The following is a 14,773-nucleotide window of genomic DNA, read 5'->3' as shown; positions in this document are numbered from 1 at the left end:
CAGATCTGGAAAAGAGCATTGGATTTAGAGCTTGATGACCTGTATTCAAATTATACCTCTCTCTCTCTCTCTCTCTCTCTCTCTCTCTCTCTCTCTCTCTCTCTCTCTCTCTCTCTCTCTTTTAGTGCCTATGGGACTTTGTCAAGTCACTTAGGTCAAGACTTGGTCAAAGCTTCTCTGGGACTCAGTTATCTCATTTGTAAAATGAATCAGATGAGGTAAATCATTTCTAAGGTTCCTTCCAAATCTAAATCTCTGATTCTATGATTAGACTAAGTTCAGAAAGACACACTACTACATCTACGTCACAGTGATAAATTTTTCATCCATAAGAACTCTCAAAGATTATCTAAAAAAATCACAGAAGGGTCACAGTCAATGTCAATGGAAAGAATACATGGAAGAAATCACAGATCCCTGAAGTAATGAAATAAGTGAAACTTTCATAACTTGAGTTGTTGTGAAAGAACCATAGGATGTTTACAGCAACAAACATTTATTCAATGCTTACTGTGTTGCACAGTTCTATGCTTGGATGCTAGGGAAATAAAAAAAATAAATAACAAACCCTAATAACATTCTATTGGGATTTTAATATTCATGTCAACAGACATTTATTAAGCACCTACTATGAGCCAAGTCCTATGTTAGGTGCTGGGGTATGCAAAGACAAAATGGAATCCTCCCTGCTTCCCAATAGCCTATCAGATATGTTCATAGATAAATCAATAGAAGGCAGTTTAAGGAGGAAGTGAGCAGAAACTATCATTGGGGTTGGAGGAGATCAAGAAAGGTTTCATGGGCAGGCACCTGAACTGAGCCCTGAAGATGAAGACTAAGAGGAGAAACAAGGAGTTGATTCCAAGGAGGGGGAGAAGCAAAGGCAAACAGAACCTTAAGTTTGAGAAATAGCTTGTAATGCAGTTTGGATGGCAGAAAGGGGAGTCATTTGAAATATAAGAAAGGCAGGTAAGATGCAAGTCCTTCAGATTCATAAAGCACCAACCTGAATAATTTGTATCGTAGAAGCCATAAGGAGCCACTAAGGTTTTTGAGCAGAGGGGTGAGGTGATCAAATCTGTGCCCTAGGAAAATTTTTGGTGCAGTTATGTGAGGGATGGGTGGAAACAATGAGCCACTGAAAGCAGGAAATTCAGTTAGAAGCAGGGGGTCAGGCAGCTAGGTGGCGTAGTGGATAAAGCACCGGCCTTGGAGTCAGGAGTACCTGAGTTCAAATCCGATCTCAGACACTTAATAATTACCTAGCAAGCCACTTAACCCCATTTGCCTTGCAAAAACTAAAAAAAAAAAAAAAAAAAGCTTTGGGGCGGCTAGGTGGCGCAGTGGATAGAGTGCTGGTCCTGGAGTCAGGAGTAACTGAGTTCAAATCCAGCCTCAGACACTTAATTACCTAGCTGTGTGGCCTTGGGCAAGCCACTTAACCCAATTTGCCTTGGAAAAACCGTAAAAAAAAATACTACTAGAAGCAGGGGGTCCATAGAACAAGAGATAGTATGGTGTGTTAGATAAAGAGTGGGCCTTAGAGGCAGGAAGATCTGACTCACACAGGCTGTGCCATACTGAGCAAGTCACTTAATCTCTTCTCTACACACTAGTTGGTGAGGCATGTCTTCAAGACCCCATTTGAGGTTTTCTTAACAAAGACATCAAAGTAGTGTTTCCCATTTTACAGATGAGAAATTGAAGTAGATAGAAATTAAGTGAGAGAGAAATAAATGTGCTCAGGGGCACATAGCTAGCAAGTGTCTGAGGACGGGTACTCTATCCACTGTACCACCTAGCAATATTTTTTCATTTTTTTACTGCAAGTGAACTTTAACTTATTATTATTATTATTCCAATAATTTTGTTATAAGAGCAAATATAAACCCCTCCCCCACAAGATGAGAAACCTCAAGAATAGTGAGACAGAGAAAAAAAATGTACTTCAGTCTGTGTTCAGATTCCAGTGGCTCTGTCTCTAGGGTGAGTTGCTTTCTTTATCATAAGTCCACCAGAGAAGTTGCTTCATTATTTTTCCCACAATTGCTATTACTAGCTGTATTTCCCTCCATTCTATTCCTCCCCACTCTCATTTATTCTATTCTCTCTCTCCTTTCATCCTGGCCCTGTCCAAAAGTGTATTGTATCTGAGTACCCTCTCCCTCAATCTTCCCTCTCTTCCATCACCTATTCCCCCCTTCCCTCCCCCCATTCCCCCTTTTCCCCATCCCTTTCTTTTCATTTTTCTCCGGGGTAAGATAGATTTCCTCACCCTATTAAGTGTGTCTGTTATTTCCTTTCTGCACCATTTCTAATGAAAATGAAGGTTCACTCATTCCTCCTTGCCTTCCCTCTTTCCACTCCATTGAAAAAGCTTTTTCTTGACTCTTATGTGAAATTTCTTAGCTGCTTCTTCATCTCTTTCCCTTCCTCCCAGTACTTCCTTTATCACCCATTGACTCCATCTTTTTACTATATTATGCCATTATATTCCACTCCTTCCTGTGCCCTGTCTATATATGCTCCTTCTAATAGCTCTTATAAATGAGAATATTCATATGAGTTATCAATATCTTCTTTCCATGCAAGAATACAAACAGTTCAACATCATTAAGGTGCTCATAGTTAGTCCTTCTTATCCACCCCCTCTATGGTTCACCAGAGTCCTGTACTTGGAGATCTGTTCAGCTCTGATTGTTTCAATGCAAAAGTTTGAAAGTCCCCTGTTTTATCAAATGTCCATCTTTTCCCCTGAAAGAGGATGTTCAGTTTTGCTGGGTAGTTGATTCTCGGTTGTAAACCAAGATCTTTTGCCTTCTGGAATATCATATTCCAATCCCTATGAGCCCTTAATGTAGATGCTGCCAAGTCCTGTGTAATCCTGACTATGGAGCCTTGGTAGTTGAATTGGTTGTTTCTGGCAGTTTTTAGAATTTTCTCTTTGATTTGGGAGTTTTAGAATTGGCTATAATATTCCTGGAAGTTTTTCTTTTGGGATCTCTTTCAGGAGGTAACTGGTGAATTCCCTCAATTTCTATTTTACCCTCTGCTTCTAGGATCTCAGGGCAATTTTTCTGTATTATTTCTTGAAAAAATGAAGTCTAGGCTCTTTCCTGGTTGTGGCTTTTAAGTAGCCCAATAATCTTTAAATTATATCTTCTGGATCTGTTTTCGAGGTCAGTTGTTTTTCCAATGAGATATTTCACATTTTCTTCTAATTTGGGGCTTTTTTGGAAGAGTTTTATTTCTTCCTGATTTCTTGCAAAGTCATCAGCTTCCTTTAGTTCCATTCTACATTTGAAGAAGTTATTTTCTTCAGAGAGCTTTTTTATCTCCTTTTCCAGCTGACCAATTCTGATTTTGAAGGCATTCTTCTCATTTGCCTTTTGTTTTGCTTTTTCCATTAGGCCTAGACTGGTTTTTAACATATTATTTTATTCAGTATTTTTTTTTGTATATCTTTCACCAAGCTGTTGATTTGGTTTTCATGATTTTTCTGCATCGCTCTCATTTCTCCTCCCAATTTTTCCTCTACCTCCCTTAATTGCTTTTCAAAGTCTTTTTTGAGCTTATCCATAGTCTGAACCCATTTTCCATTCCTCTTGGAGATACGGAATATCCAGAAGTTTCTGGATACAAAAGCTCCAATTTTGTTGTCACCTGAATATGTGTTTTGATCTTCCATGGGACTAAAGTAATTCTCTATAGTCAGGTTCTTCTTTTTCCTGTTGTTTACTCATTTCTTCAGCCCAAGACTAATTTACAGCACTTACAAGACTTTGAGGCTTTTTTGGGGGGAAACCCCAGGGACCTTTATTCCTCCTCCAAGTTCTTATGCACTCTTGCCTGTGCTTTGATATGTAGATAACCACAGCACTTCCCTCTGCCCTGGTGCTATAGGGAGGGATCCTGCTGGGCTATCTTAGTATAGAAGCCCAAACTGCAACCTGGATCTGAGTATGGGCAAACAGCAGAGTCCTGCCCCAGGGAGAGCAGAGAAATTTTTGCAGTCTCCCCTGACCCCCTTTCTGGAGGTGCAGGCTGGTTTCCCCCAATTCTCACTGCAGGTCCTGTGACCAGTGCTCCCTCACTCCACACTCATTCTGGTGCAGCAGAATTCTCTCCCTGCCCCTTCAAGCTGTTCCCCAGCTATGCTGTGACTGGGGCTTTTTCCCAACTCCTAGTCCTAGCAGAACTTCTAAGTTATCTTGGACTGGGAATATGTATCACTCAGTCTCTCTGTGGGTTCTGTCATAATTTGATGGCTTTTGGAGTTTTTTTGGGGGGGAGAAGCTCCAGTGAAATGTAGCCTTCATGCTGCCATCTTGGCTCTACCCCCACCTAGCAATATTTTAACATACTTTCATCATTGTAAATAGTTTGTTAAGGAGGAAAGTGATAATAATCCTCTACAAATTCCTATATCAATGGGTATGACCTGAATTTCCAGAAGTTGAGGTCTGTCATCTTCTCCCTAGGGCAAACTAGGTGGTCCAATGGCTAGAGTGCTGTAATGATCCTGGATAAATCATGCTCAACATCAGTTTACTCATCTATAAAATTGGGGTAATAATAAAAACTATCTTTGTAAACCTTAATATGTATAAATGCTTAATATTATTATTATTAACTTGCCAGAAAGACTTTAAATGTAGTCTTAGCATCAGAGTCAGCTTTCTGAGGATCAGTCTAGTAAAGTATATAAACGCTCTTCATCCATAAGCTGACTAAGTAGTAATGAATTCTCTGATGCTTACCACCTTTGAAAGAATAATACCAAGGAACCCCTTAGTCCTGGGGAACCTCCTTTTGCTTGTGTGGTTAGAGAGACAGAATGATTGTAGGGGGGGTCCACATCTTTAAGATCTATGTATGTTAATTTGACTTTTGCACTCTGATTGTGAGATAATTCTCCAAAGACCAACAAGTACATATGCTATTGAAAAGAATAGAATCCTTCAGTCTTTATATTCTTGCTAAAGGAAGAGGAGGAAGAAGAAAGGATAGTGAAAAGACTGTTGGACTTGGAATCAAAGGACCTGAGTTTGAAGCCCAGTTCTACTGGGCTCATGACCTTGGCCAAGTCACAATCTTCCTGGACTTCAGTTGGATAAGAGAGCCTCTGAGGTCCCTTTTTAACTTTAATGGGAGGATTTCAAGATATCATTAAGTGGAAGAATGTCTTAAGAGGCTCTCTTTAAAGAGTAAAAGAATTAGAAGAATCAGTTTTATTGTGTACCAAAAGACAACAAGAAACATAATTTCATAATTCATTTGTTCATCTCATGCTTGAGTGCTCATTAAAATAAATTTGCAAAAAAATACTATTTTTAGCTTATGAAACAATGGTTGTAGTGGATTTTATTTTTAATAGTATTTTATTTTTCCCAAATACATGAAAAGATAATTTTTAACATTCATTTAAAAAAATTGTGTTCCAAATCATCTTCCTCTTTCTTTTTCCTCCCTTCTCTCTATAACAGTAAGCTACTATATATATGATTATATACACATATTGAATATAGTCTCCTCTACTAGATCTCTATGATTTCAGTCTTTCATTCTTTTTTTATAAAGTTTTTGCAAGGCAATGGGGTTAAGTGGCTTGCCCAAGGCCACACGGCTAGGTAATTATTAAGTGTCTGAGGCCAGATTTGAACTCAAGTACTCCTGACTCCAGGGCTGGTGCTCTATCTGCTGTGCCACCTAACCACCCTGAAAGTCTTTCATTCTACAGAACTTGAAGACTATAACTATTTGGGGATATCAATAGCTCTATTTTCTCAAGCATAGCAGATCATACAATTATTTTGTCCAGGGGCAGTGACTAGGATCATTGGAAGTCACTGCCCCTGGACAAAATAATTGTATTATACACTTGCTATATTATACACTTTCCAAAGTGTTCAATTAGAATTACTTCTTAGATACTTTCTTCTGTCTCATCTGTCCTGAGGGATTTGGTTCAACATTTATAACTGTTAGCAATATCCACTTGAAGTTGTTTATAGTAACAGTGTATTTTTGAGGGGGAGCTGTGAGCAACATCCACTTGAAACTGTTTATAATAATAATAATACTAATTTTTTGAAGGGCAAGGGAGGTAGTTATTAGCAATATTCAATTGAGATTGTTTATAGTAACTCTGTTTTGTTTATTTGTGTGTGTGTGTGTGTGTGTGTGCGCGCGCTGATTTTACAGTTACTCAAAGCCATCCCAGTGGGAATTGGTCAGATATACGCCTGTGATAATCCTTGGACTGGGGGCCTTTTCCTGGTTGCCATTCTCCTGTCCTCCCCACTTATGGCCTTGCATGCAGCAATTGGATCAATACTGGGGATAATAGCAGGTACTCCCACTGTCCCTGTAGGGTGGGTCTCTTGAATAAATTGGATGATGTGTGGGGCTTTTAGTAAACTTCTGCTACTCTAGCCCCTTTTGGTATACCAGACTCCTTATTAAAATGTACACTAATGCCATTCCTCTCATGTGATAGGTTTGACCCTTTCAGCTCCGTTTGAAAATATCTACTCTGGATTATGGGGTTTCAACAGCTCTCTGTCCTGCATGGCAATAGGAGGAATGTTCATGGCTCTCACTTGGCAAACTCATCTCCTATCACTTAGCTGTGGTATGTATTCAGTAAAGCTCCAGGGATGGGTTAATAACTATGGATTGAAAAAAAATTGACTAGAAGCATTAGATTTTAGGACAGATGTTCTTAACCTGTTTTAGTGTCAAGGACCCCTTTGACAATGTAGTTAAACACTATGTACAATTCAAGATAATGTGTTTTTTTAATGCAAAAAAATAAGATATACATGATTACAAAGGAAATCAATTCTACTGAAATGAACATCAGAATGTTTAAAAAAAAACTTCATGGACCCTAGGTTCAGAACTTCTGACTTAGGGTAATAGATTTAGAGTTAGAAGGGAGCTTTAGAAGTCATCTTACCTAAACTAACCAGATAAGAAAACTGGGGACTAAAATTGGAAGGAACCTCAGATTATATAAGGTCACCCCTAACTTTAGAGAAGTTAAATCATTTATTCAGAGTCACAAAGTTAGTAAAAGAGCTGATGGGTAACTTGACCCCCAAGGGTTTTGATGCTAATTCCATAACTTTTTTCATGATAACACACTAAGTGCCAGGGTTGCTGGGTTCTTGTTCTAGTTCATCCACTAAAATTGAGAGTGACCCTTTTCAAGAGACAGTTGCAGGCAGAAAAGGAGCCTGCCCTTCAGAACTATATTCCATATACTAAGCTATTCTCAGATATACAGTCTATGGTACACAGACCCAGCCTTATGAATAGGGAAGGAATTGAGATGGTTCCCTCTTTGAAACATAAAGGAACTGGAAAATAAACAAAAGGTGCACAAGGCGATAGCATGGTAACTGGCTATGCAGCAGGTCCTCAGTGATTATTTGGATTAAAATAGAGCTACTTAATTCAGGAAGCAGCACTGGCCATTTAAAGCCAGTATTCTCTCTGAGACTCAACAATTTTATGTCCTGTAAATTTATTTGCCCATTCAACTTTGTCTTGACAACTGGCAAAATCCTTTTGAAAAATTCTATCTCAGAGCAGCTAGGTGGCACAGGAGATAAAGCATCCACCCTGGAGTCAGGAGGACCTGAGTTCAAATGTGGCCTCAGACACTTAATTGCCTAACTGTGTGACCTTGGGCAAGGCACTCTTAACCCCATTGCCCTTAATAAATAAAAATTAAAAAGAAAGAAAAATTCTATTTGTCTTAGTTGCCCCAAGGGAAATGATTGTTGTTGTTCGGTTGTTTCAGTTGTGTCAAACTCTTAGTTGAACCCATTTGGGGTTTTCTTGGCAAAGATATTGAAGTGGTTTGCCTTTTCCTTCTCTAGCTCATTTTATAGATGATGAAACAAGCAGAATTCCATCTGGCCATGCAGATATTGAGCCACCTTGCAATCTCCATGGACCTGATAAGATCTTCCAAATTAAATCAACATATTCTTTCATACTTAGTGACTTCAATGTGTGATGGGCAGCAAGAAGGACAAATAACATAAGAAGAACCAAAGATAGCCCATGAATGAATAAGAGTCGCTTATTCACAATTGAGACCAGTTAGGATCTGCACTAGTGGAGAGAGGAACTCACATTAGTGAGGTCTCAGATTTCTGAAGTTTAGGTGCATAGCATGCTATATACATAATTTTGGTAGACTCTTACAACAATCTTATGAGGTAGGCACTACAGATGGTATTATCCCCATTTTGCAAATGAGAAACCTGAGGCTAAGTCTGTGATTTTCTCATGATCACACAGTTTATAAGTAATGGAGGAAGATTTGAAACCAAGTATCTCATGATTCCAAGTTGCATGTACTTTCTACTGCCTCTCCTGGAATACATAATTAGCTCCTAAAATAATACATTTGAAAGTATTTAGGTTAATCTACCAAGTAACAAATTAAGAATGAATGAATAAATAAGTATTTAATCATTGATTATGTGCCAAACACAAAGCTTATTGACTGGATAAAAATAGGAGAGGTGATTCAGTCCCAATCTAAAGGAGTTCTTACTCTTCTTGGGGGAGAATATCTATCTATCTATACATATATGTGTGTGTATATGTATCTATGTATTATGTACATATAAAAAGGAGAACCCATAAGACTATCTATCCTAAGGTAGCTGAGAATACAAAATATTTCAATTCCTTGTACTTACTGTCTTAAGGAAACCTACAATTCAGAGGGGAGAGTATATAGATAAGTGAAGAGTTAACTAAATAGTATCACAGAATCTCAGAGTTAAAAGGACCCCAGAAGTCATCTACCCCAACTTGTACCTCAACAAAAATCCATCCCCACTTCCCACAAGGCTTTATTTGCATGTAGTTCCTGTTCTTAAGAAACCTATAAGATGGGGTATGGTAACCTTTGAAGGGAGAAAAAGGAAAAAATGAAGGAATAAGTAGATTGCCTAACATTTCTCTTCTGATATAACATTCCAATATCTCATTATGACATGGCATAAACCTTTGATTCTCCTTTGGTACTTTGTGTTTTGGTCAAGCACCATTCATTCCTTTACTCTTGGGCGATATGAAAGGCCCTTTTGCTCCTGGTCAGGGGCTAAGGCTAGATCCTACCCTTGGCTAGCAATTTCTAGGTTTGGGTGCAGTTCCCTGGTGGTTCAACTTAGTTTTTGGCCTCCACCCATTCTCTCTTTCCTTCTCTTTTCACAGTTCTGAATCTAAAGTTGCCTCACCTTCCATCCCGTAACCCTAAAAAAGTCCCAAGCAGCTGTCTATTCAACTGGTAGCAAGTTTTCTCTAAGACTTTAAGTCTGTTTCCCAGGTGCTTCCCTAGTTCTTTGTCTTGTTGTGGCTCAGGACAAAGATAGGAGTTGCCTAGGCACTTGACTAGTAATACCTCCTATTGTGGGTCCAGACTTGTGCTCTGGTCAGAGTCTCCAAAGGTTTCTTGAAATCTTCTTGTAAACTTTTGAACTAGATGAAGGCACTTAAAATCATTTCTCTTTGGTTTTCTTTATTATTGTTTCATTTCTGGTACATTTTTAGAGATTTGCTGGTGTGTGTGTGTGTGTGTGTGTGTGTGTGTGTGTGTGTGTGTATGAGATTCTGACTCCTCTCTGTCCAGTCTCCTGCCTTCTTAGCCAAAAGTCACAAGCCTTATGCCAGAGGTCATACTGGACCTACTAGAAAGTCCTACTCAGCTGGAAAAGACTTAAATAGGAAACTGAGTGCCTCCAAGGACTTACCCAGGGGACTGAGAATTCCATCACCAGAAGGTTGGCCACCAAGTGACAAATATGTTTTAGTAAAAACTAATGAAATAGTATTGTAAGGTGTACATCAATGGAACTATAAGCTATATGCCACTTAAGCTCTGGGAAATTCATTTTCCCATCAGTAAAATAGAAATAATATTAGCATGCATACACACACATATGTATATATATATATATATATATATATATAAACACAAGATTGTTGTAAGGACCAGATGAGACAACATAGTCTTTTTAAAACCTTAAAGCACTATATAAATGCTAGCTAATATTACGAGCCTCATTATTAAACAATGCACATACCCATGACCACACAAATCCTTGAAGCAATGCTAAAGTATGTATGAATGTCTAGTATCATGGCAAAGCATGGAAGGTCCAAAACATTTGAGATTAGGAGTAGAGATTTGCAATTATGTGTCAATCAGGGAAAAATTCTGGGAGAAGGTAACTATATCCAAGTCCTAAAGAAGAGAGACACTTTTTGGAGGGGAGAGCATATGCTAGCCTTAGCAAACCTTCAAAAGTCAAGAAGAATGCTCTAACCAGGAGAGTCAATTTTAAGGTCTTGTCATATCACAGGTGGGAGGTATAACAAAGGTTATTTAATCAGGGCTTAAAGGCAAAACACATTCTTGGCAAGGAAAATGTTGCATCCAGTTTCACAGTGCCCATTTCACAATGATATCAAGATGACTTGCCATTTCAAGTCGAGCAGGTAAATAAATAACCAAGACAACACAGAATTATCCCTTGCCTTTATCTGGCAAAGTTACTCAGAATAACTTAGATAAAAGCCCCCAAGTGCTATCTGTTCCAAGTCAACTTTAAATACAAACTGGCATAATTAAGTTATTAATTTTTATTTGTGTTATCAGTGCAAAATATGAACATGCATGGCATCTTTTATTGGCTGGGTTATCACAGTGTTGATTTTCATCTGCTTGTATGAAAGTGATCCTTGCCCATCTTAGCCTGTTGGAAGGCTCAATGTCCATGAACAGCAAACTCTGCTGTTTTACCATCTATAGATGATAAAATGGTCACCAGCTTAAAACTATAGCTCTGGCCATTTGGGGACTTCTGTTGTTATTCAGTTGTTTCAATTGTGTCTGACTCTGTGATGCCAAATGGGGTTTTCTTGACAAAGACTGATTTGCCATTTCCCAGATGAGGAAACTGAGGCAAGCAGTATTAAGTGACTTGCCCAGGGTCGTACAACCAGTAAGTGGCTAAGGTCAGATTTTAACTCAGGGAGATGAGTTTTCCTGACTCCAGGCTAGGCACCCTATCCACTATGCTATGTTAAAGCTCCTAGATTTCTAGGAAATCTACACTTTTGTTTGCATCTAGTTTGACTACAGAATACAAGGTTCCTCTACAGGCCTCCAGGGTCAGTCTTAACTAAGAAAGTCTTCCTATACCTTCTCCATTGCCCCCATTCCCTCTCCACCCCTCAGCAGTGTGATGCAGTATGTGCTAGAGAATATACATACTAACTTGAGATGCCAAACCATTAAAATTTCAAAATAAGCATTTACACCTTGAAAATCAGCACATGCTACAAAAATCAGGGCCTGATTCATCATTTTGATTGTCTAGACTTAAGAAAGTTATGGGAAAATGTTAATAATGCAAACAATACTTAAAAATGTGTCCTATAAACCATTCCAAATGCAAAGAATCCTGGACTTAGAGTCAGAGTACCTGTCCAAGGTCATGCCTCTGACATTTACTAGCTGTATGATCCTAGTTAAGTTTCTTAAGGTCTCAGTTTCCTCTTCTGTAAAATTAGGAAATTAGACTCAATAACCTCTGAGGTTCCTTCTAACTCTAAATGGAGGATCCTATGATTCTGACTTTACTTACTGTGTAATATCATGCAAGTCAATTCAGTTCTCTAGGGGTGATTCCTTATTTATGAAATAAGGGGATTGACCTGTTCATCTTGAAGAACTAGATGATCTTCAAGAAGCCCCTAAGTGTCTTGTGTTCTTAACTGGTTTGTAAATTGCTAGACGATCTTAGAAAAAGGAAGGACCAATGTGAGCTGAAGTATTCAAACATCTTAATATACTAGGAAAAAGCATTGAGGAAAAAAAATCATAGAAGACTAGGGTACACACTGCAGCTTTGTCATACTTCATATAAAGCACCTAACCTCAGTTTCCACATCTACAAAAAAATGTGGATAATAATGTTAGTATTACTTGAATGGATGAATGAATAATACATTTTTACTTGGGGCAGCTGGGGAGTGCAGTGGGAGCCTGAAGTCAAGAAGACCTGAGTTCTAATACTTCCTCAGACATTTAGGTGGTGTGTGACACTAAGCAAGACATTTAATCCTGTATGCCTTGGTTTCCTCATCTATAAAATGAGCTGAGGAAGGAAATGGCAAACCACTCCACTATCTCTGCCAAGAAAACCCAAAATAGGATCACTAAGAGTCAAACTCAACTAAAATACAATTGAAAATACATTTACTAAGGCTTTACTTTATGCTAAAAACTGATGATACAAATAGAAAATTCAGTCAGGAGAGACAACAGATATGGATGGTTTCAGGTGTCCAAGCATATGTTAATGCCTTTCTTAAAATGTCATTATTTCATGGCACTAGAACCAGGGATCTTGGTTTCTAGGTCCTGGCCTTTCTCCATTAGGGTCTGAGGAGATATGCTGGTTGACTTTGTCAACGGCTGCCTCCCGGATCCCCCTCAGGGTGTCTTGCTGCTCCAGCTAGACTGGCTTGCCTGCCTTGTGAGTGGCATTTGGTTGGCAGCAGGAAGAGAAGGCTGGCCCTTTACCCACAGAAGCTGCTTCCCCTGATGGCTGTGAGGGTGAACTGAAAGGGGAAATGGTGGTCTAGGGAAGGCCATCACCCTCAGGGCCCCTGGGCTCTCTACTTATTAATGGCAGTTGGTCAGCAGTTGTTGGAAGTGATAAGGAAGGTGGTCCTTAGCTTCACAATGATTTTCTCGCTCAGTGTTGCCTGGAAGCAGGTCTGTCAGTTTAAGGGACACTGTTATGCTGACATCTGATAAGATTTGAGGAAAACTATATAAATGTGAGCTATTTGGGAAGGCTTCATGAACAAGGTAGAAATAGAATTCTTACTTATTGGTAAAAGTAGCCTTCTGGCCTAGGACTATAATCCTAACTTTTTTTTGTTCAGACCTCTAAAAGAAAATAGAAGCCCCACATCTAGAAGATTTAGAAATTCAGAAGCAAATTTCTAGAAAGGGTCATGTGAGTCAGTTTTAGTGAATAAGAAAAGATTTCCTCAGAGAATAAGGTTTCTGACTTAAGTTGAAGAATAACCATCGTAAGTAGACATCTGAGGAGAAAAAAAGGCCTCTAGATTGGCACAAATGATCTAAAATTGAATTTTATGGAAACTTTGACAATTTCTTTGGGGCACAATGAAAGGGACACTCACTTTTAAAACAAAGGATCTGCATTAAGATTCTACATCCTGTGACCTTGGACAAATCATTTAACTTCCCAGGGCCTCAAGTCTCCTTACCTGTGAAACCTGTAAGACAGACAACCTTAGATGTCCCTTGTTTTACTTGACTGATGATCATTGGATTCTAGAACAATGGAACAAAGGGGACCGGTGGCAATTTAGAGACAAGAAAATTCTCTCCTTGATAGCCATATTCTAAACTGTGAGACATTAGCTGTGAGCAGAAAGATTCATTTTTATGACAAGATTAATAGCAAGGACCCAGAGACCCCTCTCCTAATTTTCTAAAGCAGCTAAAATAATTTCCTAAAATATTTAAAATATAAAATTGTTGACAAATTTATTCAGAATTCAATAGTAGGAGCAGCCCAGGGATCAAGGGCTTCAGCTAAATGAACCTCTCTAATTCACTCTAGTCCACTTAGCCACTGGGTTGCTGTTCTAGTAAAAATGTAGATGCTAATCTGTGAGCTAAATCTTCAAGTACAGTTTTTATTGCTCTTCTAATGATAATAGTTCTTTAGAATTACAAAGTGCTCAGAGACCATTGGCCTCATCTAATAGCCTATTTTTTGTTGATGTCATTGAATCATTTTTCAATTGTATCCAGTTTTTCATAACACCTTTGGGGTTTTCTTGGCAAGAAAACTGTAGTGGTTTGCTATTTCCTTATCTAACCCATTTTACAGATGAGTATCTGAAGCAAACATGATTAAGTGACTTTCTCAGGGTCATACAAATAATAAGAGGCCAGATTTAAACTGAGGTAGATGAGCACTGACTCCAGGGCTTATACTCCATCCTCTGCCAACCCCCTAATTTATAGGCAAGAAAGTTGAGAATCAAAAAGATTAAATAATGATTATGGAGCAGTCATCTCTTTTCCCATGGGTTTCAAGTAACAGAATTTGGGATTTGAATCCAATATTACTTTATACACATTATGTTACTTGATCCTCACCATAGTTCTGTGATGTAAATTAGCTTTATCCCTATTTTAGAGATGGGAGTCATCCCAGAGTCCTAAAAGGTTCAAGTAACAAGGGAACTCAAAGACTATCAAATCCATCCTGTACCTAAGCAGGATTCCCTTCTGGAGCATCCATCCATCTTTGAGACTTTCACAGAAAAGAAACCCATCACCTACTGAGGCAGCTTATTTCTTACTTTGGGTGAGAAAATTTTTCTTTACACCAAATCGAAATCTGCCTCTATCACCCATTATTCCTTGTTCTGCCTCTAGTCCAAGCAAAACAAGTCTAATCCTTCTGTATAATAGCTTTAGCAATCCAGCAAATGAGATCTTGTTTTCATCTTCCAGCATTTCCTTGTAGTTTCATCTTTTTTTTTTCGATGTGGCCACAGTAAAGATTTAAAAGCACAAGAACTGGATTCAAATCCCAAATCTGTTACTTTTTACCTGTGTGAAATAAGTCAAATTATTTAATCTCTCTGGGTCTTAAATTTCTTTCCTGCAATATTAGAGTCATAG

At 38.6% G+C, this 14,773-nt stretch overlaps 1 protein-coding gene and 1 long non-coding RNA gene across 11 annotated transcripts in view; one reads left to right on the top strand and one right to left on the bottom strand.

The window, feature by feature from the left end:
* LOC141503009 (uncharacterized) overlaps positions 1-13,449 on the bottom strand; it is a 40,443-nt gene extending 26,994 nt beyond the window's left edge. Inside the window, exon 1 of the long non-coding RNA XR_012472739.1 lies at positions 13,339-13,449. This is a non-coding gene — a long non-coding RNA (uncharacterized LOC141503009). The remainder of the gene's footprint in view (positions 1-13,338) is intronic.
* Positions 1-14,773, top strand: part of LOC141503007 (urea transporter 1-like) — a 117,092-nt gene that overhangs the window by 95,480 nt on the left and 6,839 nt on the right. For all 10 annotated transcript variants that reach the window (XM_074208076.1, XM_074208072.1, XM_074208071.1 and 7 more), the window contains 2 exons: positions 6,205-6,352; positions 6,500-6,634. In XM_074208076.1, coding sequence (XP_074064177.1) covers positions 6,205-6,352; positions 6,500-6,634 — 283 coding nt within the window. The remainder of the gene's footprint in view (positions 1-6,204; positions 6,353-6,499; positions 6,635-14,773) is intronic.

Source organism: Macrotis lagotis, chromosome X (genome assembly GCF_037893015.1).
Source record: "Macrotis lagotis isolate mMagLag1 chromosome X, bilby.v1.9.chrom.fasta, whole genome shotgun sequence".
Classification (NCBI taxonomy): Eukaryota; Metazoa; Chordata; class Mammalia; order Peramelemorphia; family Peramelidae; genus Macrotis; species Macrotis lagotis.
Note: the sequence above shows the minus strand (reverse complement) of the source record. Positions and strands in the feature narration are given on the sequence as shown.